General features: G+C 45.0%; 1 protein-coding gene across 30 annotated transcripts in view; it reads left to right on the plus strand.

Moving 5' to 3' along the window:
- EXD3 (exonuclease 3'-5' domain containing 3) overlaps nucleotides 1-26,418 on the plus strand; it is a 297,777-nt gene that overhangs the window by 44,706 nt on the left and 226,653 nt on the right. For 18 of the 30 annotated variants that reach the window (XM_080562119.1, XM_080562103.1, XM_080562112.1 and 15 more), the window contains one exon: nucleotides 21,943-22,057. The exons of 2 other annotated variants lie outside the window; for them this stretch is intronic. In XM_080562119.1, coding sequence (XP_080418245.1) covers nucleotides 22,021-22,057 — 37 coding nt within the window. In that variant the 5' untranslated portion in view covers nucleotides 21,943-22,020. Of the gene's footprint in view, nucleotides 1-21,942; nucleotides 22,058-22,100; nucleotides 23,403-26,418 lie in introns of those variants that run through there. 10 more of the 30 variants (XM_080562091.1, XM_080562096.1, XM_080562102.1 and 7 more) reach the window with 2 other exon arrangements.

The following is a 26,418-nucleotide window of genomic DNA, read 5'->3' on the forward strand; positions in this document are numbered from 1 at the left end:
GGGAGAGACCTGGAGCAGGTCTCTGACTTGTCTCTGACTGTCTAAAGATCAGTGGAACCAAACGGAAGGCTTTAAATCAGGATGTTTCCTCCTGAGTTCCTGTGGGAGTTTAGCTCTCCCGGGAGAATCCAGTGCTGGTTTCTGAGGCAGGAAGAAGCTGAGCATTGATGCTGGTGTCTCACTCGTGGGCTGAAACTGTTTTGAATGCTTCCGTCTCACTTTTGATATTGCCACTAGAATTACAGTTAACATAGCCCTGCAATTACTGTGCCACAGATAACATAAGTATTTATTAGACTGTTTTATGTTGTGTTTCTTTTGTTTCAAATTAAGCATTTTTATAAGAACAAAAAAACAATGAACAGATGCAAGCTTTGAAGAGAACTGTATGTTTTCAGAATATGCGGCAATGGGTATAGTTTGATAGGTCATAATAACTTTCATCCCCTTGTGTGAGCATATTGCAGGTGTGTTGGATTCACAGCATGCTGTAGCTGCTATACGTAATTTTAAAAACTTTGTAAATGTAACAGCTAGGATTTTTTTTTTCAGACATAATGTACTTTAAAAAAATGCAGTAGGGTGGTTAATTTAAGGCTCTTAAAGCAATTGCAAAACCAGATTTCCTTATTGGTATTCATTTTTTTTAATTTCTGCTGGACTTGGGGATGGATAATCACCTAGCAGCGTAAGAATGTATGATTCACAAATACCTCTTCAGCATGTCTGTTACATTCTGTTTTCCTTTGTTCCACAAAATCCCTTTGCTCTGTAGCGAATCCCACAGTACTCAAAGTGGAGAGCGCTTCTTGGATGAATAGCATCTTGTTGTAATCTTTTAATTTCAAATTCTTTTCTGTCCAAAACATGTTCTTACTGAGGCTTGGTCAGCTTGAAAAAAAAAACCAACAACAACAGCAACAAAAAACCAACTGATGAGCTATTTACTTTTAATTTTTGTCTTACTAAGCTTGATTATTGTTTTAATTATCCATTGTTATTGTTTGTGACCTTCCACTAGAATTGTTCAGCATGAGTTTAGAAAGATTCCTGCTTTTATGTGAGGAGGGCGTGACTGTGAGGAAATGTTTGTTCAGTTGGGTGGAACAACTTATCTTTCTTGTGCTTTTTGTGGGACATTCATCTTCTGAATGCTGCGGGACCACTTAGTGAATTGTTTATTGCCTTTAGAAGAAAGGGGTATTTTAGATTCAGTGGATTGAATCCTATGTTTCCCTGAAGCCACCTGGTGATTTTCTTGACTGGGGTGAAATGCTTGAAGGAAAAATATGCTCTTAGTATCTTATCTTTGTATATAGGCAAAGAAGGAAGAAGTTGGGCAAACCTAAACGCTAGAGAAGATGCCTTTTGCAATCAAAATCTTTTAAATTTGGATTGTGCGATGTAGCCATAAGGCAGTAACTGAATGTGCTTTAATGAATAAACTATTAAAATTGTTCCTTTGTAACTTGTAGTTGCTGTATTTCTGTTTTGTGTCTTGAGGAGTTAAATTCCAGCATGGTAGAGTCAGGATTTTGATGTAATGTTGGAAAGCAAATGCTGCCAATTTGGAGTCCATGACTTTTGTAATTGGCGGCCCTACTGCGTTATCCATAACAAATGGGCAGTTCAAATGTTTTATGTTTATAGAACTAATTTCCTAATTTAAATGCCTATTTAAAAGCTCTGGTTTAGTGTTTCATTTCTCAGTGACCCTATTGTATTGAGGGACTGAGTTTCAGATCAGAGTCTTTCTAGATGTTACCCAGTAGATCTTAGGAGTACTGTACTGTCTGAAATATACTGAATGTGAAAAAAGGCAATGTAAAGCACTCTTGGATGCATACAAATTATGTGGGATACACTAGAGACTAGGACATGTTAAGTCTATGACTGAATAGCAACTACTGTAGAAAGTTTTATAGATGTGAAACGCAACCATCGTTCTGCAGGCCTGTGTATTAATACAGTTGTTTTTGAGGTAGTCCGTCTAATGCTGATATTTAGGGGGTGCACTTTTAAATGGATAATAATTTTGTGCCTAATATACTAGGTTGAACTTACAGCTTTTTCTATGAGAGCTGTATATATTAGCTGTATATATTAGTCAGCTGTATAGCTGACTAATGTTCTGTGCACCTGACTATATTTAGTTTCTCAATTTTAAGTACCTATCAATCTTTAAAAGTTACAGTCTTATGTTTTACATCCATGCAGGGTTTTTGAGTGGCTTCTTTGGGGCATGGAAGAAGCAAAATAACCAAAGGTTTGTCCTTTTTGTATTTTATCAAGATCTCAGTGCAATTACTTGATACACAGGTTAGATGCTTATTCTTCATGTAGCTGTGGCAAGTGTGTGTGTGTATATATATATGTATGTATTTGAACAAAATCACTTAGCTAAGGGCAGTGAAGGCTTCTGAAATTGTAAACTACAGAAACCAGAGTAATGTTTTAGAACATGCTCATTTGGGAACAGGTTTATGTTCCAGATTCTTAAAACCATCACCTCTTGTTTTAATCAGCAGCGTGCTTGTTGAAAATATGCTTAACCTCCTGGGGGGGAGACAAATGGATAATGTCCTACTTTTCATTAGAATCTCATTAGTTTTGCAGTTATGAGGTATAAATCAAAAAACATAAGCAAAAACAGCAGTTCCCAAAGCAGAGTGCTGTTTAGGTTCCTGCTAATGGATGTCTGGCTCCTTATACTTTATGTCGGTCTGAGATTGGAATTCAGTGGGGTACCGCGAGGTTTTTGGGCTTGGTCTGGTTAGTATAGATTGCACTAGAAAAATCCATCTGTTAGCATATGTGTGTGAAAGTATGTTTGGATTCGCATGAATTTGCATAGGTGGGAAGTCTGCTCACTGGGGTTTGCACACAGTGTATTTGAACACGCTCGGCCTGAAGAAGATATATTTTTCAAGAATTTGTCGTGATTGTGAAAAACATTTTAAAAAGAAGACTTAATTGAAACTTTCTGTCTCGGATGTGTTTTGCAATGCAGCAATTTTAATTTTAGTGGAATATTGACATTGTGAAACATTGTGAGATCTGAAAGTGGGCATGAAAAGAAGGGAAACTTAATATGTTTCCTTCACATGCAGTTTTTGCAAACTTATGGTAAACTGGATAGTAGCAAAAGCACAGTGGATTGTTCACGTGCAAATAAAACTTGCGGAGGTGAAGATGGGGAGTGCACTTCTTTCTGCATGTTACATAGAGCATTCCGGGGGGAAATCTCCAGCGTAATAGATGGGTTTTCTTTTCAAAGCTGACTGTGGTGCTGCGCTCTCTGAGCTCAGTCCTCACAAACATGAGCTCTTCTCCGTCCTGTCCCTCTATTGCAGCACTCCGTTTCTGCTGGGCTCAGCAGACTTTTCTGTTGCAGAGGTGGAAATCCCACGGGAGAGGAGCGGGCTGCAGCCTGGAGGCTATCAGCAGTCCCGCTTCCTGGGAGCGCAGCGGTAAGAGTCGGGAGAAGCAGTTCGGCGGTGCAGGCGAATCCCTGCCGGTGGCATGTTCTGGTGGCGCCGTTAACCTGTGCGGCCCTGCTGTCTCCCAGGCCAGCTCACAGGCAGGGGCAGCACAGCCGTGCGCGTGTCGCGGGGAGCAGGGACCATGGCCCGTCTGCTCTCACACCGCCTCAGGCTGGTGGGGTCAGGAGGGAAGCTGGTGAGAGTGTTCCCATTCGACTGATGCTGTGACTGCGTCCTGCTCGCCGGCTGTGGGTGGACTCTGCTGAAAAAACACCTTTTGTTGGTTGCTGTTTGTTTATGTACACCCAGGACCCACACAGGCCTCTGTGAACCAGGGAGGCTTTTCATACTGAGGCCTTCGGGACAAAGCTAGACTCGTTTTCTTTTTGCGGTTACCACTTGGCTTTTATGATAAATATAGGAGATAAAATATAGCAGTTCAAGGAGAGGAAAATGTCTCTAGCTGAACCGAATTCTGTGGAAAACCAATTCTCCCTTTCGGTGTTACAACAAAAAGACTACCTATTTGCATTTACGTAACACTGAGCATGTGTAATTTTAAAAAGTGGGACCTTCTTTCTTACAAAAATGAACTTGCTGGGCCCAAACAGATTTAATAGCTGAGATTGGAGGGTGCATGCAAGTCTGTTCAAAATCTGTTGTAATTTGACGTGGACTTTGATTTCCTGCCAACCTGAAACGTAGGTCAGGAAAAACAGGTACTTGTTTCTACAACAACTGTTTGATTGCTGTGGTGTAACGTGCAGAAGCACTCTCTTTTTTTGAAAAAGATTTGCATGGATTTATAAATCTTTAAATTTAGAAAGGAAAATTGGTCTTTCAGTTTTTCCAGCAGCGCTTCATTCTTTCCACAATATACATTTGGAAATCTGAATGCTCTTCTGCTTGGAGAGCAGGGGAGAACGACAGTGGAATGCTAGCCAGTTTAAAATGCTTGACATTTTTTAGAGCAGCACAGGCCGCACTAAGAAGCATTTTGAACCTTTCCCTCCAGAGAGCCCTGGGATGCCATGTGGCCTCATTAACTTGGCTACTCCAGGAACAGATTGAAAGCTGCTATTTTCATGTATATTGTTTAAAACTTGGCTGCAGCGATGAGGTGGGGAGGGAACATGGGGGAAGGAAAACAAAAAACAGAAACGGGAGAGAGCAGGAGAAGGAGCCATAAGGCCAATATTGTCAGTTGTTTCGTTACAGATATGTACATTTTTGAAATTTTGCTAGGATAACATCATTTTGGCTTTTCTTTTATGTATTTCATTTGGGATGTCTTCTTTACACTTGCTGAGTTTAACTTGGATTGGGATGAGGAACTCATACAGATTTGAGCATGGCTCTGTAATGTCTCTCTTGGTGGTAGATTAAAAATAAAAATAGAGCAGTTTTGCTTTTTTTTTTTTTTTTTTTTTTTTCCTGCTGCGGTCTAGATGAGCGTAAAGAGGAACAGGCTTTCCATTGTGCTGCTCTCCTGGGTTTCGCTCGGTGCCGAGTGAAGGATGGGGCTCCGCTCTGCCTCCCTAGAGGAGGCTGGCTCCCCCGGGGCCGCCGAGAGCTGTGGGTCAGGCCAGGCACAGACGGGCAGGCACCCAAACCCCACTGGGCAGGCACCCGAACCCCACTGGGCAGGCACCCGAACCCCAGCTGGCAGGCACCCGAACCCCAGCTGGCAGGCACCCGAACCCCAGCGGGAGCTGCCGGTGCCGCGTGCGCCCTGCCCTGCATGAGCGTCCCCGCGGCCGAGCGAGACAGCTTCTGCCTCCTGTCTTGGCTGGGAGCAGGGCGCTGCCTGCGGTGGGCAACTGGATGCTTGCTGGAGGGGATTTCTCCTCAAAGCTGGTGGTCCTGGTGGGCCAAGAAAGAACATCATCCTTCTTGTGTTCCCTCTTCGTCCTCCACCTGCCTGCGGTTCGGCAAAGATTTTGGTAATAGGGTATTTTAATGTTCAAAACAACGATGGCCCTGCAGAGGACCATGAACTTTCTTTTGATGGACGTTGAAAGGTTTTCATTTTTGGATGTAATTCGTCCTTCCCGTACCGCTGCCTCCTGGAAGCATCGCATTTCCTCAGCCTGACAGCAGGTGCGGGACCCAACTCCTGCTGCCAGGCTCTGTGTCGAGCACCGACCGCAGGCTGCGAGCCCACAGGGGGCCGTATCCTGGCCGCGTCCCCAGGGCCGTGGCCGTACTCCCCACGTGGTCTTGGCTTCCCCCCGCGAAGGACAGACAGTTCAGCAAAATCTACCTGTGTTCAGAGCAATTCGTTTTGGTTTCAGGCTGCTGCATTTGACTTCAAGATGTCACGTCTGGCTAGTCTAAACTTCCTATTGACAGTGTCTTGGCTGCTCTAAGTAGGAAACCAGAAGCTTTCAGGAAGGCCGTCTGTGACAAGTAGCAGTCGTGCTCAATTCTGTAGGCATGCCAAAGATGCCAGGTGCTTGTTCAGAAGTGTGCGGGAGGGGGGACGCTGCCCTGCAGTCAGCCAGTGCCGTGTATACCTGGCCTCGGAGGTCATCTTCGGAAGAGGGACTGGAGCCTGTAATGGGTGGCCGGTGGCTTTTGCTGCTGTTGCTGTGCAGATGTAGGAACAAGCCTAATGCCACCCGATAAAAGCTTCGTCATTTGCAAGCTCTTTCTTCCTTCGTACTGAAGTCAAAAGAGAAAATGCTTTCGTTTTAGCATCTTTTGCAGTTTGTAGATCAATATAGTTTTAATTGTCGATTCTATCAAGGAATGGCTTCTTCTTCCCTGCAAATTGTTCGTTCGGCCCTTCAGAGGCCTGGGGACTGGTTAATGGCACGGTATCAGATTGATTGTTGCTGCATCTGAGGCGTTATTGTCTGAAGCTTGGCTTCTGATGCTGTGTGCGGCAGCAGCGCGCTGCGAGCAGAGGAGGATGACAGATGAGCAGAGGCTTCCTAGAGAGCAGGCAGCGCATCCCCCAGCTGTTTGGAAGAATTGAGGGAGAAAAAAAGGAGAAAGGCAGATTATCCCGTTATGTTTACAGGGCATCGGTCACACAAACAATGACTGTCCTCTTTGACAAGAGGATTGTTTAATTAGTTAAGGGTTTGATAAAGAGATGACTAAACATACAGTGCTCTGAAGGCATCTGCCTTTTAGTACAGCAGGCACGTCCTCCGTGCTAGTGCAGTACTCTTCTCTCTCCTCAGGAGCTCTGGAGACCTCCAGAGCTCTGTTCCAGTTCTCAGAACTGGTTGCTGTGAGCATATTAAATTGAATTTCTGTTATCTGAGAAACAGATTTAAATTATTTAGTTGCCTGTGAACTAGCTTTGATGATTCTGAGTGAGAAGATGTAAATTATACTCGGAAAGGTGTATTTTTAATATATATGTTCTAGTGTCCTCAGTCCTCTTATCTTCATAGCTTTTCCTTTGCTACTTTTTTCTTATTTTTAATTTGTGACAATCTTCACCAATTTAGATTCCCTCCCAGAAACTTTAAACTGGACCTCAATGCGAATCTGTGTAAATGGATTGTTAATTTCTTCATAGGTAAGCGGGTGTGAACCAGTGGAATTAAGAACACGTGTTGCAGTGGTCTTAAGTTCAGGATTGCACTGTCTGTGCCATGCTTCTGAACTTAAACATAAAATCCATTTTGAAATATAGAAATAACAGAATGAATTCATTTAGTATATCAAAATGCTGATGTTAGCACTGACTCCAGTCTACAAATCTCAGCATCAAGGAGTGTACAGAAATAAAATCAATATTCAGTATTTGTAAAGTGTTCTAGTTGAGCCATGAAATTTGCATTCATGTTATATTTAACTTCATGCTGCACTTAGAATGGGTTTCTTATTTTTAAATTGGCATCTGCCTTTATAAACTAATACTGACAAATAATTGCACATGACCGATTCTGTGAAATAAGAAAGTGTTGTACAAATATGATTTTTTTTTTAAATGAAAGCTTTCTAATATTGTTCTGTTGTTGTATTGCACTCTTAAGGCATAACTTAGAATCCACTTATTTCTTAGTGCATAGCGTAATTTTTAAGTTTTGAGCCTCCTTGTATTTTTTTCTTGGACGCTTTTTATTTTTTGTAGTGTTTTGTGACCACAAAACAAATTCTTTTAATCTACCAGAGTGTGAGTTGTTAGACGTGTGATCATGGCCAGAGACAATATGTATCTAGTGTTTTAAATTCACAGGGGGATCGTACATCAGGATTAACTGCCCGGCGTTGGGGACAAACTGCCGCTGTGTCTTCCAGTTATTGATCTCGCGCTTGCAAGCTTCCTCTTTGTTTGAGGGCGACAAGTGGGTAGGCTGTGCCATGCGTCAGCGTCCTTCCTCAGGCTGGGGAAGACAATGCATGGAACGTCGCAGATGGGCGAAAATGACAATAAAGCTGCAAATGCCGATTTAAGTGTGGGTCAGGCATGCCTCATACCTGTGTTTGTTTTCTCAGTGCTCCCATCTCAAAACGTCTGTGCTGCAAGTTTGCCCCAGTCCTCAAGAATATGAGCTATTAATTAATATGTGAAAACAGAGATGCAGCCCTATGCTTAAACAATGTTATCTGGATGCAGACACTGCCCTGCACCTCTTGGGGCCTCTCCTGCGTGCACCAGCGCGGGGCTTGGTGCTGAGCGGCACCGGGCAGTGGCGGGGCTCAGCGAAGCGTTAGCAGCTGACGCCTGCTGTCTGCAGGGATCGCAAAAGTTTGTGCAGCCCCAAGTTGGTGCCTCACTTGCTAAAGTTCCGTTAGAGCTCTGTAGGGAGATGCACAGTGCTCTAAAAGAAGTTTTTCCTCCCAGTAAATAGCAAGCGGCTGTTAATTACTGTCAATGAGCAACTTCCCTCCTCCCTGAGCCTCTGGCTCAGGCCACTGTTGACCTGGCTGCTTGTGTCTTCCTGTTTTCCCCAGGCTCTTTAGACTGGTGGAGGTGGTAGAAGGACCTGTGAAGAAAACCCAGACCAAGCATCTCATCAGCACAGGTTGCTGCTTCATGCTTTTGTGCCAGTGACGATGGTATTTCTCTTCAGTATGAGCTGTGCCAACTTCACAGACCACAGCTTTGACAAAGGATATTCCTTCAGCATTTGAAGGGATTAATAATTTCTAGGAGTTGACGATTTTCTGTTTCCAGCATGTTACCCCTGATTTCCTTGTTGCATCCCAGAAGGCTTTGGAGCAGGTGAGAGGCACGATAAGGAGCAATTGTGCAGTCAAGCTTGCCTGCATGGAGAGGGAATGCTGCAGTTCCTCCAAAAATGTGCTGTGTCCATCCAGCACTATTTGAGAATGAAGTTAGTGGTTTCCTGAGTTGTGGTATGCCATCTTTGTTGGGGCAGGAAAATCCCACTTCTCAGGGAGGTCTTTTTTTCTGAGATTCACGTGGATGTGCTTTGAAACGTTACACTTTGGGCAGTCCCTCTGCTTCTGCCTTTTGCAGCACTGCTCTTCTCCGTTGGGGAGTTTCTTGTGTTTTTTTAACCAAATATTGCTGTCCGTAAACACCATCAGGCTGCAAGAACTTTCTTCTCTGATAAAGAATTTAAGTAGCAACTTTCCTGCACCTTATTTCCACCACTGGGCTGATAAATTCCCTGAAGAGGGACAGGAACAGCCCACAGTCACATACAGCTTTTAAGAAGCTGGTCTGCATTTGTGCAGGGGATGCAGTCAGTCCATTGCTGAATGCAAAGGTACCTCAAACAAGACGGGAACACATGGGGCAGGTTCAAATCTTTTCAACTAGTGCCTTTCTTGTCAAGCAGGACCCTTGTCTGTTTTCTGTGGTCTCACCTCACTGAAACACCCTGCAGGGAGAGCTGTGCTTAAGGCTTTCCGCCTTGCTCTGCGCTGCACCTATTGCTTGAAGCTTGGTGAGAGACATTCCTCTGGGCATGTTCAGGAGACTGGACAGTTGGTACCTGTGTGCACATCTGGCTTCCCCTAGCTCTGTAGCAGAAGCACTCAAAGCTGGAGCGAGCTGTTTTGGTACCTGGATGTTGCCTCATTTTAGGTTTGTGACCTGTGACAGCATCAGGGTTATACAGATTTGCCCTCATTTGTATAAAACCTGATCTTTGAAAAAACAGCAGTTAATAATTGCAGGGGAGCTAGGGAGGGGAACGAGAGGGCTTTTCCTCTGAGGTAATGCATGCTCACTGCTGAGCACCTTTCCTAAGACAGCATGCATAGCTATAGCTCCCCTTCCACTTTTGAAGCAGTCAGGAAAAGTAGTTAAATAGCATCACAGTCCAGCTTTCCAGTGTGGAAGGCCACGAAGGGCAGATAGGTGGAGTAAGAGATGATGTTTGGGACCATCCTTCAAAACTTCTAAGAAAGTTTTAAAAGCATGTAAGAAAAGAATGCAATGCAAACAATGTAGAGGCGAGCAGATGTAGCAGAGCACCGTTCTGTTGTGAACGTCGGCCAAAGCACCCAACATTTCTGTTATCGTGCATCCTGAGGACGATGCACGGTGCCACTTTTGTTCAGTGTGCAGCCTCTTTGGGGCTTAAGAAGGAACTAGAGGTGCTGGTCCCTCTTCAGGTGAGACACACACATCAGTCCTGGGCATTCTGAGCGTGTAGCATCCTGTTCCTTTTACCGACCACGTAAGCAGACATCCCACAATGTCGCCTCCACAGTGCCTGCCAGCAGCATGGAAATGGAGTTGGCTGGATTAGTGATATTGAAGAAGTTAGGATTCCCTTTTCATTTGCTTTTCAGACCCTGCACTTTCTGGTAGGCATCTGCATGAACAAACTCGCAGAATGGAGAGCTTTGCTCCGTAGGGTGGGATCTTTCTCCTGTGGTTACTTTGATCGAGTGAGGACTTGTGCGTACATAAAGCTTAATAAGAGAGGCACTTTATGGCATTGTGGCAAAGTAGTGTAGACGCACACTAGCTTGAAGTAGCCAACTTGCTGCTCTGTGAACAAGTGAATTAGGTTAAATCACCCCTGAGCAGACATGGAATTTCATGTTGAAATGAAAAAGGAAAGAATCCTGATCTTTGCAAGCGGTTGCCCACAGCTTTGCTATTTAACTTTGAATTTGTTGCCAGCTGTTCAGAAGCCAAATCATTTGGCAGACATAAATCAGATATTCCTACCCATGCCTAAAGGAGAATAATATGTTGGTTCTAACATTTGTATTATTTTATGGGTCGATTCATCATTACTTAAAGGTCTTTCAAAAGGTGGTTAAAACTATGCATAAACCGTAGTACTTTGTGAAAAATTAGACCATGATTATTGCAACTATAACTGCAGCTAGTAAATCATAGTGAGAAAAACACATGCCTTTCAGGGTAATAATACTGTTTATGGATGCGCAACAATGCAAAAGTTGGCTAATGCAGCGTTTTTCTCAACTTCTTCTGAAGATAATGGTAGAGACTTTTGTAGCATATTGGGATCTCCTGGTCTGTGCAGCCAGTCTCATGCACAGTGCTGTACATGCTGCTTCTTGGACATAAATCTGAGCCATTGAACTCGGGTACATTGTTCCCCCTGAAACTGTATGACTCATTTGCCGGGTGGTGATGCAGAAAGAGGATGGAAAGTCAGAAGAAGCAGCAAAGGGCAGTGAGAGGGTCGCTGGAGACCCATTTTCCAGACATACTCAAAAGCAAATGGAAGGCCTGGCTCCCGGTGCAGGTGTTTGAGGAATGGTTTGTTGGCTACACGGTGCCAACCTACAAGGTATGTTGCGAGAAGAACTGAACCTCAACTTCCAAATTTTCCTTTGTCCTATGTGAAAGTTGTTTCTGCCACCAAATACGACCTTGTTATTCCAACTCGTGGGATATATAAACACTGCATTGAAAGCCTGCTGACTGAGGAAGACCTTCTCAAACTTATTCAGGAGTTAAAAGGTGAGGAAGAACTCTCCCCCAAAGGAGTTTTGAAAGCAACTTATCGCACGTGACGTAGATAACACTGAAATGGCTTGGGAAGAGATCCAAAATACGGCGCACAGTTTATGGTGAATAGCGTGGTCAGAATTTATTCTGACTTTCTGGGATTTGACGTTAGCGTGCGCTCCAGAAAGATACTGTTTCTCTGGCTGTGGGTGCAAGCAGAGGAGGCATACAAGGCAAGTGTTGTGGAGTTGTTGACTTCATCCTCTGAATGCTTGACAAAGACTTGATTGACCCTGGGAAGCAGCCTTACTTGGTCTTGTCATCGTTTGGTGATGACAGTGAAAAAAATAATTGCTCAGAAAGAATCACTGAGAACCCTCACACTGAAGGATTAGTACAAGGTTTTTAGTCCCTTAGATGTAGTAGTGGAAATTGTTCAAGACAGTGGTCTTCTCAGTGCTTGGACAAGGCCACCAGTGCATTGTAAGATTTGATCTTGTATTATAAAAAGATCTACTGGTCAAAACCTCAGGCCAGTAATCAGTTGTCCCTTCTTTTATATTTTAAATAGCAGGGAGGATCTTCAGCCACTGTGAAGCCAGTGTCTCCTTCAGCTTTAGGTCACTATAGTTGCTGGTTAGTTGATCCCTGGTGGCTGCATCTCCTGCATCTCCATTCTCTGTGTCATCTGATGTTCCTCCCTCCTCGCTGCCTTCTGCCTCAGCATGTCAGACCACTCTGAAACTCATGTTGCACCACGTGAGCTTTTACATGAAATGTCACTTAGTTTGATAAGAAGTTCATGAAGTCAAAATGTTATTTGCATTTCAGGCATTTAACAAAGAGGATATTCCCTCTTTGAAGGAGATAGGAGGACCCATGCATAGAGATGCCCACATCAAAGTCAAACATAAATAAGAGGTAAAACTTACTAAACCGACAGGCTTCAGGTTGTTAACAAGGTATATCAGCTCTCAGGTGAGAAAAACCTGAAGAAAATCTAGGTCAAGTCTGATAAGATAACCTAGAAATTAAAATGCCAATAGCTTGTGGGATTCCTTCTGAATTCTGGAAATATTTACAAGACGTACCAGCAGTGCCTTTGGGAGAAAGAAAAGGCACTTCTCACCAACTTGAGTGTTGCCTGGATCCTGTGTAAGCTGCAGACCTGCTGCCTTAACTCCGGTCCAGGACGGAAGATGCAGAGCTGCAGACAGGATCCGAGGGATTTGCTAACAACAGGGATAACAGAGGAAATGTTAATTTGAACGGAAATCCTTGGATTATTGTGCTTTGATTCTAGTAGTGTTTAGGCCTGGTCTGGAATGAAAGTAATCATGAAGAAATCAGCATGGTATAGTTTAAGGTCCTCTGGGTGAATAGAAAGGGAGATCAACAAGGGAAGCAGATCAAGATAGAGAAGATTTACTGGATTGCTGACGTTACCCATTCATCCAGTAAAGGGTTATGTTTTAGTGCTGCGTCTACAGCTACAGCTACTCAAGCAAAGCCACCATGAGAAGGAAAGCTTCAACTCTGTTTTGTCAAAGACAAACCTTCCTCCCTCCCTCCTTCCCTAAATGACATGATTCCTAAAATTGTATCCATCTTGTCTGGGATTTTGCTCAAGCATCTGTCAATTGGGAAGTGATTATTTTTACTGCATTTTTACCAACATGCTTGTGCTTCCAAAACTCTAGTGCAGTTACGGCTGAAGAATCTTGGTGATCCCTGAGGATCAGCCCCCAAAGTGAAGCATTCGGCAGGAGGTGAGAGTTCAAATCATGTTCCTGCATGCACTGATGATCGGTGTGCGTTACTGCTCTGACTCATGTCTGCTGGCCAAACAGCTGCAATAATTTAAGACATGACTGTCCCCCGCTGTTTATTAGTGCTGCAGAAGGAATGTGTCCTTCTATCTCAGTATCTCTAGTTCAGAGCGCAGCAGTTCCGCACAAATACTTTCACCCACTGTTCACATTAATATGCCAAAACGAGAGCCGAGATAGCCGAGGCATCTGACGTGCAGACTTCAGCCAGCTGTGCTCACAGGCAGCCTCTCCTGGCAGGGAGAGGTGGGGTGAGCAGCTGGCGAGAGCAGTGGCTTCAGCTGTCACAGCCACGCTTCCAGAGCCCCTCAGTCAAAGCCCTTGAGAAGCGTCGGACTCTGGAGGACGGTTAATGCATTAAAAGAAGAAAATGAATAGGTTTAAGCAAGATAGTGAAGCTTCCTCAGCAATCCAGGAGAAAACATTCACGTGCTGTCCCCCCAGAGCACTGGACAGATGTTAACAATGCTGGCTTCGTTGCTTAATTGTGGTGTCCGAACTTGAAATCAGAATGCTGGGAAGCAGACAAAGGTCTTGAAGTCAAAATGGAACCACTCCAGCTCTGGTTTGGGAGATAGCAAAGTCACGTATTGAGTCTGTAGGGTTGTTCTGCTTATGGAGTTAATATGAGGTTATTCTAGGACTGGAAATAAGAGAGTAAAGAAAGATTATTTTGGGCAGTAGTTGGGAAGCACTCAAGTACTGAATTGTCAGCATTTACAGTAACTGCACTGTATCTCCTAGTTAGGACGTACATATTACTGTTACAATCTTGATTATTGCATCCCATGGCTTTTTAAAGTTTCTTTTTCAAATCTTGTGCATTGTAGTGGTTCTCAGTCATGGCCAACAACTTAGAATTAAATTTGTAAATTGTGTGCCACCCTGACCTCTTTTCCTACATTTTAAAACCTTTTTTAAAACTTCTGTTCTGGTTGAAATTCTGCACTGTGTATTTCCAAAGTTCACTCATTTTTTGAAGGTGTTAGTTTGGAAGTAAAGTGCTACATTGGGGTTCTGTGTACTGAAGTGGAGAACCTTTGTAGGTTAGGTACAACCTTCAAGAGCTTGAAATAGCATTTAGAAATTTAGTGTTCAGTGTCTATATAGCCTGCAAAAATGTACTTTGGTCTACCCAGTGTAAGCCAACTGGCAAGCAGGGCTTATTCTTCTGGCCTTTTCTTCATTTGAATACAAAAAAGCAAGCAGCAGAAAAATGCAGGTAAGAGTGAGGCTGAAAATCAACCTCCAAAGTCAACACCTCTCAGAAGATTAGGTTTCTATTTCTCTGCTACATTTACACAGAATATTCTCTGCTCTTAGCGTTTGTTGTTCAACTTGAAGCTTAAAGTGCAGCACAGCGGGTCAGTATGCATCACATCAGTGACTTAGTTAAGCAAAGCCCTTCACTTCCAATATCCGCTGACTGCAGAGAGTCTGGGTGCAAATATCTCAGCGTACCTGCATCCCTTCGCTTGGGACCCACGTGCTGGACACGTTACGGGGTCATGCTGGGTACGTGGCAGAGGTCTGTGTGACCACGTCCTCCCTTGCCTGCCTTTCTGCCAGGTTGCTGTGGCGCGGAGCCCCCCTGCCAGGCGCAGCTCTCACTGCCAGGTTCTGCAGCCGCTTCTGCCCCTCTGCTCCCTGCTCCTCCTGCCCAGCCGAGGGACCTCAGGGAGTCACAGTGCTACGGGAGCCATGGGAGAGGTGTGGGGTGCGGCCCGCGGGGGGAATCGTGCACCAAGAGCGTGGGACTGGGGGTCTGCACAGTTCGCTGATGTCAGAGCCTGACTGTCACGCTTTGGTTTATTGTGCTTTTTGTTCTCCAAATCGGTGTTGGAGTTTAGGTCACCTCCCTGGGACATGCCTTTTTGGAAAGAAGGGAGAGGATAGGTGCTGCATGCAAGGTGGTGGAGGTCATTGGTAGGTGGAGAGGATGGGAAATACAAAGGGTTTTAAGGTAACGCAGCTATGAAGAGTAGGGTGGCTTCCTTTATGTAGCGGGCTCAGTTACCAGAGCAAACCAAGAGGAGGGAGGTGCATCTGTGATTAGTATTATCTTATGGAAACATCTGGACAAACAAATAGGAGAGAAGAAATTTGAAGTCATATCATGTTCATGTAGCAAAGGAGGTGTGATTATGTTGGCAGTATATGACTTTTCCAGCTTGAAACTTCTCTGATTGCACTGGGCACTGGATGGGTCTGCAGGGATGAGCACCTCGGTGGTGGTTTGTCAGTAGAGGGTGCCAGAGACCAGAAAACAAAGTCATGCTCTTTCAGCCTCCGAAGGGAAAAGCAGGTGTGAACCACAAAACCTTGTGGTCCAGAGCCAGCATCCTCCCCTGGGACCAGGCTGTGGCTAGAGAGCCACCTTGGACACTGGGGAACATGCTTGCAGCCTTGCGCTGGGCTTCAGCAGTGCCTTGGGCTGTGCTGGCTGTTTGCAGGGTGAGTTTTCCAAGAGACCGAATGTGACTGATGTGTGAGAACAGCGCGATGATCAAGGAGAGCTTGCTCTGCAGAGTGGGACCTGATCATGTCGCTGGTGGAACAGGAGGACTTCATAAGTACTTTGGAAAGGTGGAGGCAAATAAGAAAAGGCAGAGAACAGCAGCTGTAGTCCTGCACTTGAATTTGTAGACAGTATTTGCACACGCTGTTAGCCTGCGGGAGCCTCTTGGTGGGAGTGGAGGTTTGCAGGTGATGAGGCACACTGGTCTGGGAGCCCTTCAGAAGCTCAGAGCCAGCAGTAAGGTGACAGGAGACCATGGGCAAGCTTTTTTCTCTTGATGCAATGAGCCTCTGTGGCAATTAGCTTCCAAGAAGCGAGATAGCAAACTGTCTCCCAAGTAATTCTGGAGGTGGCAGGAATACTTAAAAGAGCCTTGTATTTACTTTGTCCTCCGTAGTTGTGACTCTGGATTTACAAGAAAAAAAGACAAACATTATTCTTACCAAATGCCCTGATAGGCAAATGTCTGGGTGCAGATCTGCGTGGGACAGGCAGCAGCAGGAGCCCTGCCTGAGCGTGCGAGTGCCTGGGCTCTTTCTTCTAACTCACGTGTGCTTTAGGAGTCACCGTGTACCTCAAACGGGAGAGCTTTAAAGCAGAAAGCACTGAAGCATCATATTTAAAGGTCTTTCTGTTTTCAGGAGCTCAAGTCCAAGCTATGAATTTTTCTTTGATTGCCTTCCTTTGGAAAGGAGGGATTCACCTCATCGCAGGGGGTTCCGTTAGATTGCTTCTGCCCACCCTGTGGTACAAACCCTCCTTGCAGCACCACTGCAAATTGACTGAAGTGCTTTATCTCTTCATTACCTTCAGCCAGACGCTGCTGGTAAACTCTGCCCTAGCTGGAAGGGACGGGGTGACCCAGCTGTTTGAAGCTGCTGCTTTTCTAACGGAGGCTCACCTCTACTATCAGGAGCAAAGCATCCTGAAGTGAGCTGCTGGCCTGCGACGTGCACTGTCAGCTACAGGCTGAAAAGGCTGGGGGGAACTTCTCGGTTTCTGATGGTGCTTCGCAGGGCGAGTACCAGCATGCGCCAGTTGTTTTCTTCTTGGTATGCTGTGGATGTCGAGGACGTGCTGGACATGTGTGCAGGAAGACATGCTCTCTGGTGTGCAGGGCTTTCTCCATGGGTTCAGTTTTTATTTATGCCTGTGGTGTCACAACAATTTGCTTATTATTGATATTACTTACTTGAACAGGAACTTCCACTAAAAATACATTTGTGCCGAACTGGTGGGTTTCACCGTGTTGAGGGTGACAGCTTTGATAATACAACAGACTTTGATAGGCATCTGATGATATTTTGTCAGCTGCTTTCTAGTTCTAATGTCAGAAGTAATGAGGCAAAAGGAGGTACTCTAGAACAGCATTACCCTACCGACTTCTGTTGTATTTGGTCTGTTTCGAGCCTTCAGCTGTTCCAGTGAATCTTATGGTAATAATCTCATTAAATGACTTCCTTAAATGTTCAAAAATCAACGACCATTTTGTAAAAACTCCATTAAACTGAAGCAGAGGAAGAGCAATCTCCTCGTTGGGATGAATTAGGTAACCTGGATAAACTCGGTGAGCGCAGGAGGCGGCTGTTAGCTGCGTGTCTCGTCCCGGGGGGTTCCCACGGCCACGGCTGCCCTCGCGGTGCTGCGCAAGCCACCTCTGGATGGCTCGGGAGGGAGCTCCTCAGCCCACCGTGGTGGTGGAGGGCTGAAGTTGCCCGTGGCTCTGTGCACTGGAGCAGTGTTGCTTGTAGGCACTGGCCTTCTGCTGCTTTTTTTTTAATTCCTTTTTTTTTTCTTTGCTGGTTCAGTGCCTTTTTTTCCCATATCCTTATCATAAAGAAATGAAGCTTCTATTTCTGGGTAGTGAGAAGATCTATGTGATAAACAAATGACTGTAAAATAGGTGGAACTGCTATTTGCATTTCAGCCTGAGCTACAAGGGGACCTAGCATATGTGACTTTTTTCCACTTTGAAATAACGTAGGCTACTGAGATTGCTTGTAAACAGTCTCAGTACAAAGAGGTCTGAGGTGACGGAATTCAGGAATGGGGCAGAGGCTTTGGCTGCTGTAGCTTAGCAGTCTGTAGTTTAGTGCTGGGCAGAATGAAATACTGGGTTTGTGGCTGGCCCCAGGACTGCTGAACTGGGTTTAGTAGAGGAATCAAAGTCTGAAAAGGTCAATGAAAAGACACCCGTGCACTTTGGATGAGGCTTTTGGTAGGGCTTCTGGGGCTAGCCTTACCAATGCTGCTCATTCGTTTGTTTTCTAGAAAGGGATCTGTGCTGCTGGATATCTCTGGCTGTGTGTTCTGCAACAATAAAGCAATAAAAGCCAGGTTGCAAAAATGTGAGGTAGGCTTAGAAATCACAGTATGGAGAAGAATACAAATAAACATCGCTTCCTTGTAGTTGTCTTCTTCTTTCTAAAGCTTTAAGTTACTCTCACTTCATATTTTCAAATCTTTTTTCCGTCACCAAGCAGAATAGAAACCTACTTCTTGTTTTGGTGACACTGTTTTGTGAGGAGAGAGAAGATTTTTCTGCAGGCCCTCCACCCGGCTGCTGGGCTTTGAGGGAGGCACCAGCTGTGCCAGGGCTCGAGAAAGCCTCGCTGGTGCAGCCCCCGCAGGGCACTAACGCGCGCGCTGGGCGAGATTTGCTGCTCACTGCTGCCTGCTGGGCTCAGGGTTCGGGACTCTCCTTTGCGCAGTGCTGGGGTGGCCCTGCTTGAACTGAAATCGCGTAAAAGGAAGCCAGCGGCCTCCAGTTCCTCGTCTGGTGTTATCTGTGGCCTCAGCTGTTACTGAGGAAGCAGGACCATGAACTCTGCTGGTCAGGCTGCAATGCCCCCCGACCCAGCGTCACCTTTGGGGCAGTTACGAAGTGAGGGCAGTGCAACTCTCAGACGCTTATGAGGCCTTTTGCTTCAGAGCATATGTGTTATTCAGGACGGCTGCTACAATCGTCGGCTCATTTTGCTTAAATATGAAGCAAAACTCTCCTGCCTGGCACTCATCCCGAAATCAAGAGCTCAACAGCACCCACACCTGCTCTGGAGAAAAATCAGACGTCTCTGGTGAAGCAGTTTGGCAGCAATTTGCTGAAGCTTTTTACTTCACCTGTTCTCTGCTCGTTGCCGTATGGGAATACTTTGAACCAGGCAGAAGACATCCATAACAATGACTGCCTTCTAATACGCTGTTTGTTGTTCCCCGTTGTAAACTGATGGCAGCATCCTGCAAGGTGCAAGATGTGAAGTTGTGCTTTCCCTCAGGACACACTTAGGCCTAACTAGGGCTGACCAAATGCACCCACCTTCCAACCCTCTTTAAACACCCCAAGAAAAACCACCCCACAAGCTTGATCCTGACTGCAAAAATAGCAGACAAAGAATGAGAGGATAGCCTTTTTAATGAAGAACAAATGAACTACATTTAATACTAATTCCTAACATATTCTCATATGATGGGGAAATAAAAACAACAAACAAACAAACAAAGGCTGGAGTGTTTTTAAATAATTCAAGGTTGAAAGAGGCCTCGGAAAGCAATTGGGACTTTTTCTTACTGTTCAAGAGAACAGAAGTAGTGCTTCAAAGTGTCTTCTGGCAAGAAACCCTCACTTTAATAAATTATTGGATGCGTCTGTTTAGTGCCAGTGACTTGAAAAACTGTGAAGCAATGTAGAACAAAATGGAGACAGGTATCCTGCAGCAAGCAGTGTTTTCTGTTGGGGTGAATAACGGAGAACAGTCTGGGGTAGACGATGTTTCATTGGAAATCTCAGCCTTGCCTTTGGGCAATGAGATTTGTCTGTGTTCAACTGTGCACATCCCAAATGCAAGGAGTCTTTTCTTAATGTACAGCCTTCAGCAGAGTCGCTGAATTGAGAAGAGTCTGACTCTGTCAGACTCTTGTTTCCTTGTAGGTATATGAAGATAAAACCGCAGGTAATTGAAGTAACTCAGAAAGAAAGAGTAGACAATGGATTCAAAACGCCAGATTTCAAAGCAGTGTCATTCGTCTTTGTTTAATACTGCTGCTTTCCCTGACAGTTTCGGATGTGTTTCTCCATGTGCTATGGGACAGCAGAGCTATATATTCAGTTCTGGGGGAAAACCAATGATAGAGCAGGGGATTGAAGTAGTTGAACACAGACGCCTTCGCCTGAGGTGGTCACCGAGTCTCTAGGCAGTCAGCAGAGAGAAGCGGGTGCTCCACGGATGTCTGCTTAGAGCTGTGCCCATTGCGGTGCACCCCCTGAGGTGCCCCTATCTCCCCTGGTCGGAAGGGAGCCCCGACGGCCAGGTGGGATGCAGGTATCTGCTTGTGATAGATGGATCCCATCCAAAGTGCCTGTGGAGAGGGGCTGTGTGTCTCCAGAGCTGCACTGATACACCCTGCGGTTGGTTTGAGAGCTGTGATGTGGGGATCGCTGTGGCCTTGGAGTTTAATGAGCAAATATAGGAGCTAGTTGTGGGGAACAGAAGCTTGGAGATGTACATGTGGGTACGTGGTAGGATGGCTGCCCTCCGGCCAGGCTTCTCCAGAGAGAAGACTCTTCCTTCAGTGGGGCTGGTAGCTCCATCAGGGCCTTTGGGGTGCAGCCTGTGTCTTGGGGCTGTCCTGCACCCTGTGCACCAGAGGCTGAGCATGTCTTGCATGGGTCTGCTCTCGTGGCAGCTCTTTGCAGTTAGCTGGGCGTATCTGATGTGTTGTTTAACAGCTGTTCTAGATTGACAAATGTGAGTCCAGGACATTGTGACTGAAGGCTTGGGTTTGCTTCCCTGCCCCTCAAAAGTCAGTCCTTCTGGAATTTCTATACAATGACATTTAAAAGGGGGTATAAAAGAAATTTTGTCAGAGTTCTGGGAATCTGCCCAGGCGCGTTTGTGTCAGTTACTCTGGTGGGCTCCCTTGGGACACAACCTGAAAAGCCATTGCTTGCAAGTGGGGAAATTCTTCTCCTTTGCCCAACTGCTGAACAGAGCCAAATTCTTCAGAGTCCGGGACCATGAACTTGCCATTTCAGTGGGTTTGTGTTCTTTGGCAGATCACGGATGAATTACAACCCTTTTGTTTTCTAGGAGGCTAATGGGGAAAACTGTGTTTAGGTTAAAAGTATTTGCTCCGCTGATATCTTCTTCCTGCCCTTCTCCCCCCTCCCCCCAGTTTTATTTTGGCTGAAGACCTTAAAGAAAGAGCAGGCCCTTTGCTGTTGCAAGATGTTGAGATAATTCTGACCCCCCAAGGCCACATTTTACAGCTGCTTGCACTTAGCAGCTTAGTGTGTGATGCTACAAAAGGTGACCTTCGCAGTGCCTAGTAAGAATATAAACCTTTGAATCTCCCCTCTCAGAGTGACGTATACCTAATGCTCAGTGTGGGCTAGATGTTTCTGAAGTTACGTATCATCTTCAGAAGACAAGGAGGCTATTACTCTGAGGACATCCGGATGTGCTGCTTGCTCTGTGTAATGTCCTGCTTGATGGTGCCTTCCTCATACTGCTGCTAACAACAAAAAACAATATGCTGATGTACCTTTAGTCTCTTGTACAGTGACTTAAATCACTTGTTGTTATTCCTAGTACATTTGTATTTTTCTAAGCATTTGTGTTCCACCAGCACACTCAGAGTGAGTACTCTCAAGGGGGAATTTCCTTCCTGATAAACAATTCTGCAATGTGATTCAGCAGGAAGGATGTTGTGGTTAAGGCACTGGATTGGGATTTGGGAGACATGGGTTCTGTTCCCAACTCTACCACAGTCAAGATGTGATGAGTGGAAGGGCAAGCAAACAAAGAGGAGGAGCTGTTTAGCTGTGGCAAGAACATGCTTTCACATTGACTGTCTAGTTTGGAGGTTAGATAGGTCTGTTTTTGGGTTTAGTTAATCAAGTAAACAGCGATAAAGACTCCTGTATGTGCAACTGAAATCTGAAAGCTAACCTTGCAGTACTCCAGGAATCTAGATTTAGTTTTAACTCATGTAATGACTTTCATGAGGTTTCGGATACCACTGTTCAGTGTTTCTTAGTTGACTTTAATTTACCAATTCCCTGTTAAGTTCTCTGATCTCTAGGCAATGTACTATGGTTTCCATGAGAAGCCATATGCTCATATAGTTTCTACGCTATCTTGTATGCTTACATGCCAAAGCTACAGACCATACATATGGTATTTCCTTTGTCATACAGGGTGAGGTTCCTATAGTTTGATCGTAACACTGCATCTTTCTTTTCAGAAGCAAGAGCTTGGACTACCAACTCTGAGCTGTAGACTATTAAGCTCAGCATCTTAATTCGGTGCCACCTTTGGGAGGATGAATCAGGAGAGCGACTCAAATGATGAGCCTGCTGGTGAGTTTTCTGCTTCTCGAGACATTTGCCTGTCTCTGGGTCATTCAGCATCATTTGCTTTCCATTTATTTTCCTTAGTGCTATTGGAGGAGAATGCTGAGTCACAAGCAGAGCAGAAGCTCTGAATTCGATTCCACATTGCATATCATGAAGGTGACCAGATCTTTGAGGTTGCTTGGGTACACAGCTAGATGTCAGCATTCTTATATTTCAGGTTGAAAATTTTTAAAACAATTGTTTTTCTAACTTCCCACAAATTCAGAAGTGTCCCATCTTATTAGTATATTACACAACTCATTCAGATTTCATCCATACTTCAGTTTTCTCATGAATTGCTTCTGTAATTGCTATAAAAAGTAAGACTTGGGGAAGATGCACACACATTCTGTTGTCATGTTATGTCCCACAAAGTTTCAGTGTCAGGGTCATTGCCGCAGAGATGGAACGGACAGGAATTTGTTACTTACTCTGGCTCAGTTCTGCCAAGAATTTCCTCTCTTCTTCCATCCCCTTCTTTGGTTACTGGAAGTCAGTATCATCTACTACTTCTGGATGTTTCTGCAAAGGAGAAGGGCCTGGGAGACACACAAGCCAGAAGCAGCGCCTGACAGCCTCCCAGGCTCTTGCTCAGCTGTGTGCTTTTTTGGATGTGTAAAGGAGCATTCTTAGTTCTGACGTGAGGGCTATTTTTTGACAGTTTTCATTGTTCCCCACTCTTTGTTAATGGGTGAGGTCTTTTTGTCTGATGCCTTTTTCAGAAATAGGGGCTGATATAGGAGCTGTCGGTTTATTTTTTTTGTCTTTGTAACATGTCCTCCCCTTTTTGGACTTGTTCAAGCAAACCCATCCAGACTATATCTGCCTGACAGGATTATTAGGATATCCTCTTACTGGGGTGGCAAAGAAAGCGGTCCTCATAGCCACCATTCTTCTGCCATTCTGTTTTACTGTCACAGCCCGCATGGGTGTATGCAGTGTAGGTTGGTGAGTTTGGGATTCAGAACATCTGCCTACACTGAGAATCTTGCTGTTGTCTGTGGATTTGAATCTGGGATTTCAAGAATGGAAATTTTAAGAAAATTCTTCTGTTAGCTTGGAAGAAAAAGAGATCATTTATTGTTCCTTACAGTCCTGCCAAGCTGGCTATGGGGCTGAGAAGGGAGAATCTGTATTCTGTATTACTCTGCATGCATTTTTTTTTACTGTGAACAGATGAAGATTGCATATCAGGATGCCATGCAAATTCACGAGTCATCTACAAAAGGACTTGGAGGCAGGATCTTTGGAAAAAGGCATTCAAGGAGGCCTTCCATAACACAAATCATCCTGGGTGCTCATGAGAGAGGTGTGGATCACATGGTCAAAATACTCACAGGTTGCTCATTGCAACATTATTTTTCTTGGGGTAATAGAAAATATGCTTTGAGTTTTGATCCACTGTCTAAGTAACAGGCACTAGAATGAAGCTGTCAAGAAGGACACATTTCCAGCGTACAACTACTGTGTATTTTACACCTTCTGCTGGAGTGCTTAGTACTGGTCAGTCTTGGAGTCAAGGTTCTGGGTTACACAGGTCTGATCCACTGATGATTTATATCTTGGCTGAACACAGGGATCTTCAAATTTGGATCTGTTTGCGCAGCTTCTAGCACCAGCACTCTGTAGCCACCCAGTAAGTGTTCCATTGTCAATTCATTTCATTATCTAAGCCTTGCTGCACTGTAGCTATAGTTAGAGAGGAAGGATATTATAATCTTGTGAAAGATTAAAATATTTTTACTGTAATCCAGCTGGAAGGGTAGCACTTTTCTCAGGGTAGGAGACAGCCAAGGTTTTTCCCATTCTGTCCTCCCCTTGTATACAGGAAGGAAGTACTGGCAAGGGCCCCCTCAGCTTCCTGTCGACTTTGGAGCACATTTCCAGACACTACCTTCTCCACCATCCATCACCCAGCCTAGCCAAACAATCACAGCAGTGCAACGGGAAAAACACACGTCTCACATAAACACTTTGGAGGCAGCATGAGTGCAAACCTCTGGAATTCATGCACAGGCCAGTCTGATCTGTAAAACTTTGACAGCAGGTTGCTGAGGATTTTCTTCCCTTCCCTTCCCTTCCCTTCCCTTCCCTTCCCTTCCCTTCCCTTCCCTTCCCTTCCCTTCCCTTCCCTTCCCTTCCCTTCCCTTCCCTTCCCTTCCCTTCCCTTCCCTTCCCTTCCCTTCCCTTCCCTTCCCTTCCCTTCCCTTCCCTTCCCTTCCCTTCCCTTCCCTTCCCTTCCCTTCCCTTCCCTTCCCTTCCCTTCCCTTCCCTTCCCTTCCCTTCCCTTCCCTTCCCTTCCCTTCCCTTCCCTTCCCTTCCCTTCCCTTCCCTTCCCTTCCCTTCCCTTCCCTTCCCTTCCCTTCCCTTCCCTTCCCTTCCCTTCCCTTCCCTTCCCTTCCCTTCCCTTCCCTTCCCTTCCCTTCCCTTCCCTTCCCTTCCCTTCCCTTCCCTTCCCTTCCCTTCCCTTCCCTTCCCTTCCCTTCCCTTCCCTTCCCTTCCCTTCCCTTCCCTTCCCTTCCCTTCCCTTCCCTTCCCTTCCCTTCCCTTCCCTTCCCTTCCCTTCCCTTCCCTCAAATATTTCAATAATCAAAATTCTCCTTTAGAATAAGCTTTAAAAAGAAAAAAAGGGGGAAAAAAAGAAAAAAAAAGGGAAAATGGTAACAGGTAAAGGAGCTGATGCTTGGTAAAGAAGCCACCAGGACTGTGGAGCCTTAAGCCAAGGAGGTGACTAGGCATGCTCTCTGGTTCACAGCACCCCAGGGTGATGTGTCTGGCCATAGGGGAAGGAAGTAAGTGGCATTACGGAGTTCAGGGTAGGGCAGTGACAAGGCAAAAGCGAGTCTGATGCCTTGAAAGAGGAAATAAATAAGGTGGAGGCCTCACCATTAAATGAATCACCTTTATAGAATATGACTCCATGCCTCTCTCCAAGAAAGCACTCTGAACTGAATCTTGATCTTTTCTTCATATTAAACAAAAGTTTAAAAGCTGCATTACAATATTTGGGTAGTATTTTCAGGCTTATCTGCTCTGTAACCTTTTCAAACCATTCCTTAAGCCGTCAATTTGGTTTTCTTTTCTTCAGTATGGCTTCAGTATTCTTATCAAATTTGAGCTAGGAATTTCATTTTGATAATCAAAGCAGCAGTCTTGCCTGCAATAATTAGCTGTTAAGAGGTGATGAGCACTCACTGGAAAGCCTCTCGAGACAGCTGTGTAATCCTGTTGAACAATTGGATGATTCAGTTATTCAATCTGTTATGAATCCTCATAACAGATTATCAGGAGTCTTAACTTGGTGGAGAAGCAACTTTTTTATGTTTGAAATTTAGTTTTCCTTGTACATCAAGCTTGAATGATTTATGGTTAAGGTTGAACACCTAGCGTAGTCTCTATGGGCATCCACACAGTCAGAACCCTGTCTATGTAACCATGTTCCTACTCTGCATTTTCCAGTAGTCCTCGTGGAAGCCATCTTATTATCCTTTGGTGTGAGATGCTTCAAAACTACCTCCCAGGAGGCTGCGTCCAACAGCAAGGGGCCCAGATTGTAGTTGCGAATGGAAGGCGGGCTGGGAAGGCTATCAGCCGTCAAAGCAATTGCACCTGCCCTCCTCGTTCTACGTGGATGTTGCACATATTGAACTGCACCCTGCGTTCGAGCCCCCACGGCTGCATCAGCCAAGTACATTGGCTTGTAAATTAGCATGGAGTTAGAACACCTCTCAGATTTCTCTGTTTGTGTCATTGGAGAGCTGGGGTAAAGTTCATTTAAGAGTCCAGCTTAATAGTAAATTTAAAACTCACCCTAAAATTTCCTCTGTGCGTACTGGCCTACGTGGCAGTTGTATTTGTAACATCCTTCAGCGCAGTTCGTACTTTCTATCGCGTGAAAACCAATCACTAACTCTTAACTGTGTTGAGACTCAGAAACCGCCCCAGCTCCATGCTGGCTACCTGCAGGAGCGCCTTCCTGCGGCTGGTGCTTTCCCTCTTGTCTGGCTCACGCTCATGTTGTCCTTTGTCTGGGCTTGTAATGGATGTAAGCTCCTTACATGCCTTCAAATACTCTGTGGGGCAGAAACTATTTCTCATTTAAGGTTTTTACAGAATGTGATACTGTGAAGTCCTTGTTTAAAATCTGAAGGCATTTCTGAAATGCTAACATTTATTTTGAAGTCTACCAAAATGAGGGCATGAGTAACACCGATTGAAAAGGAGGTAAAATGGACTGGGGCTGGGGAGGATGGTAAATAGCAGTGATAGCTGTGTTTTTGTAAAAACAATAACAAACAAACAAAACCTGTCCCCATCAGGGCAAA

This window comes from Anser brachyrhynchus, assembly GCF_964034855.1.
Source record: "Anser brachyrhynchus genome assembly, chromosome: 19".
NCBI classification, from domain to species: domain Eukaryota; kingdom Metazoa; phylum Chordata; class Aves; order Anseriformes; family Anatidae; genus Anser; species Anser brachyrhynchus.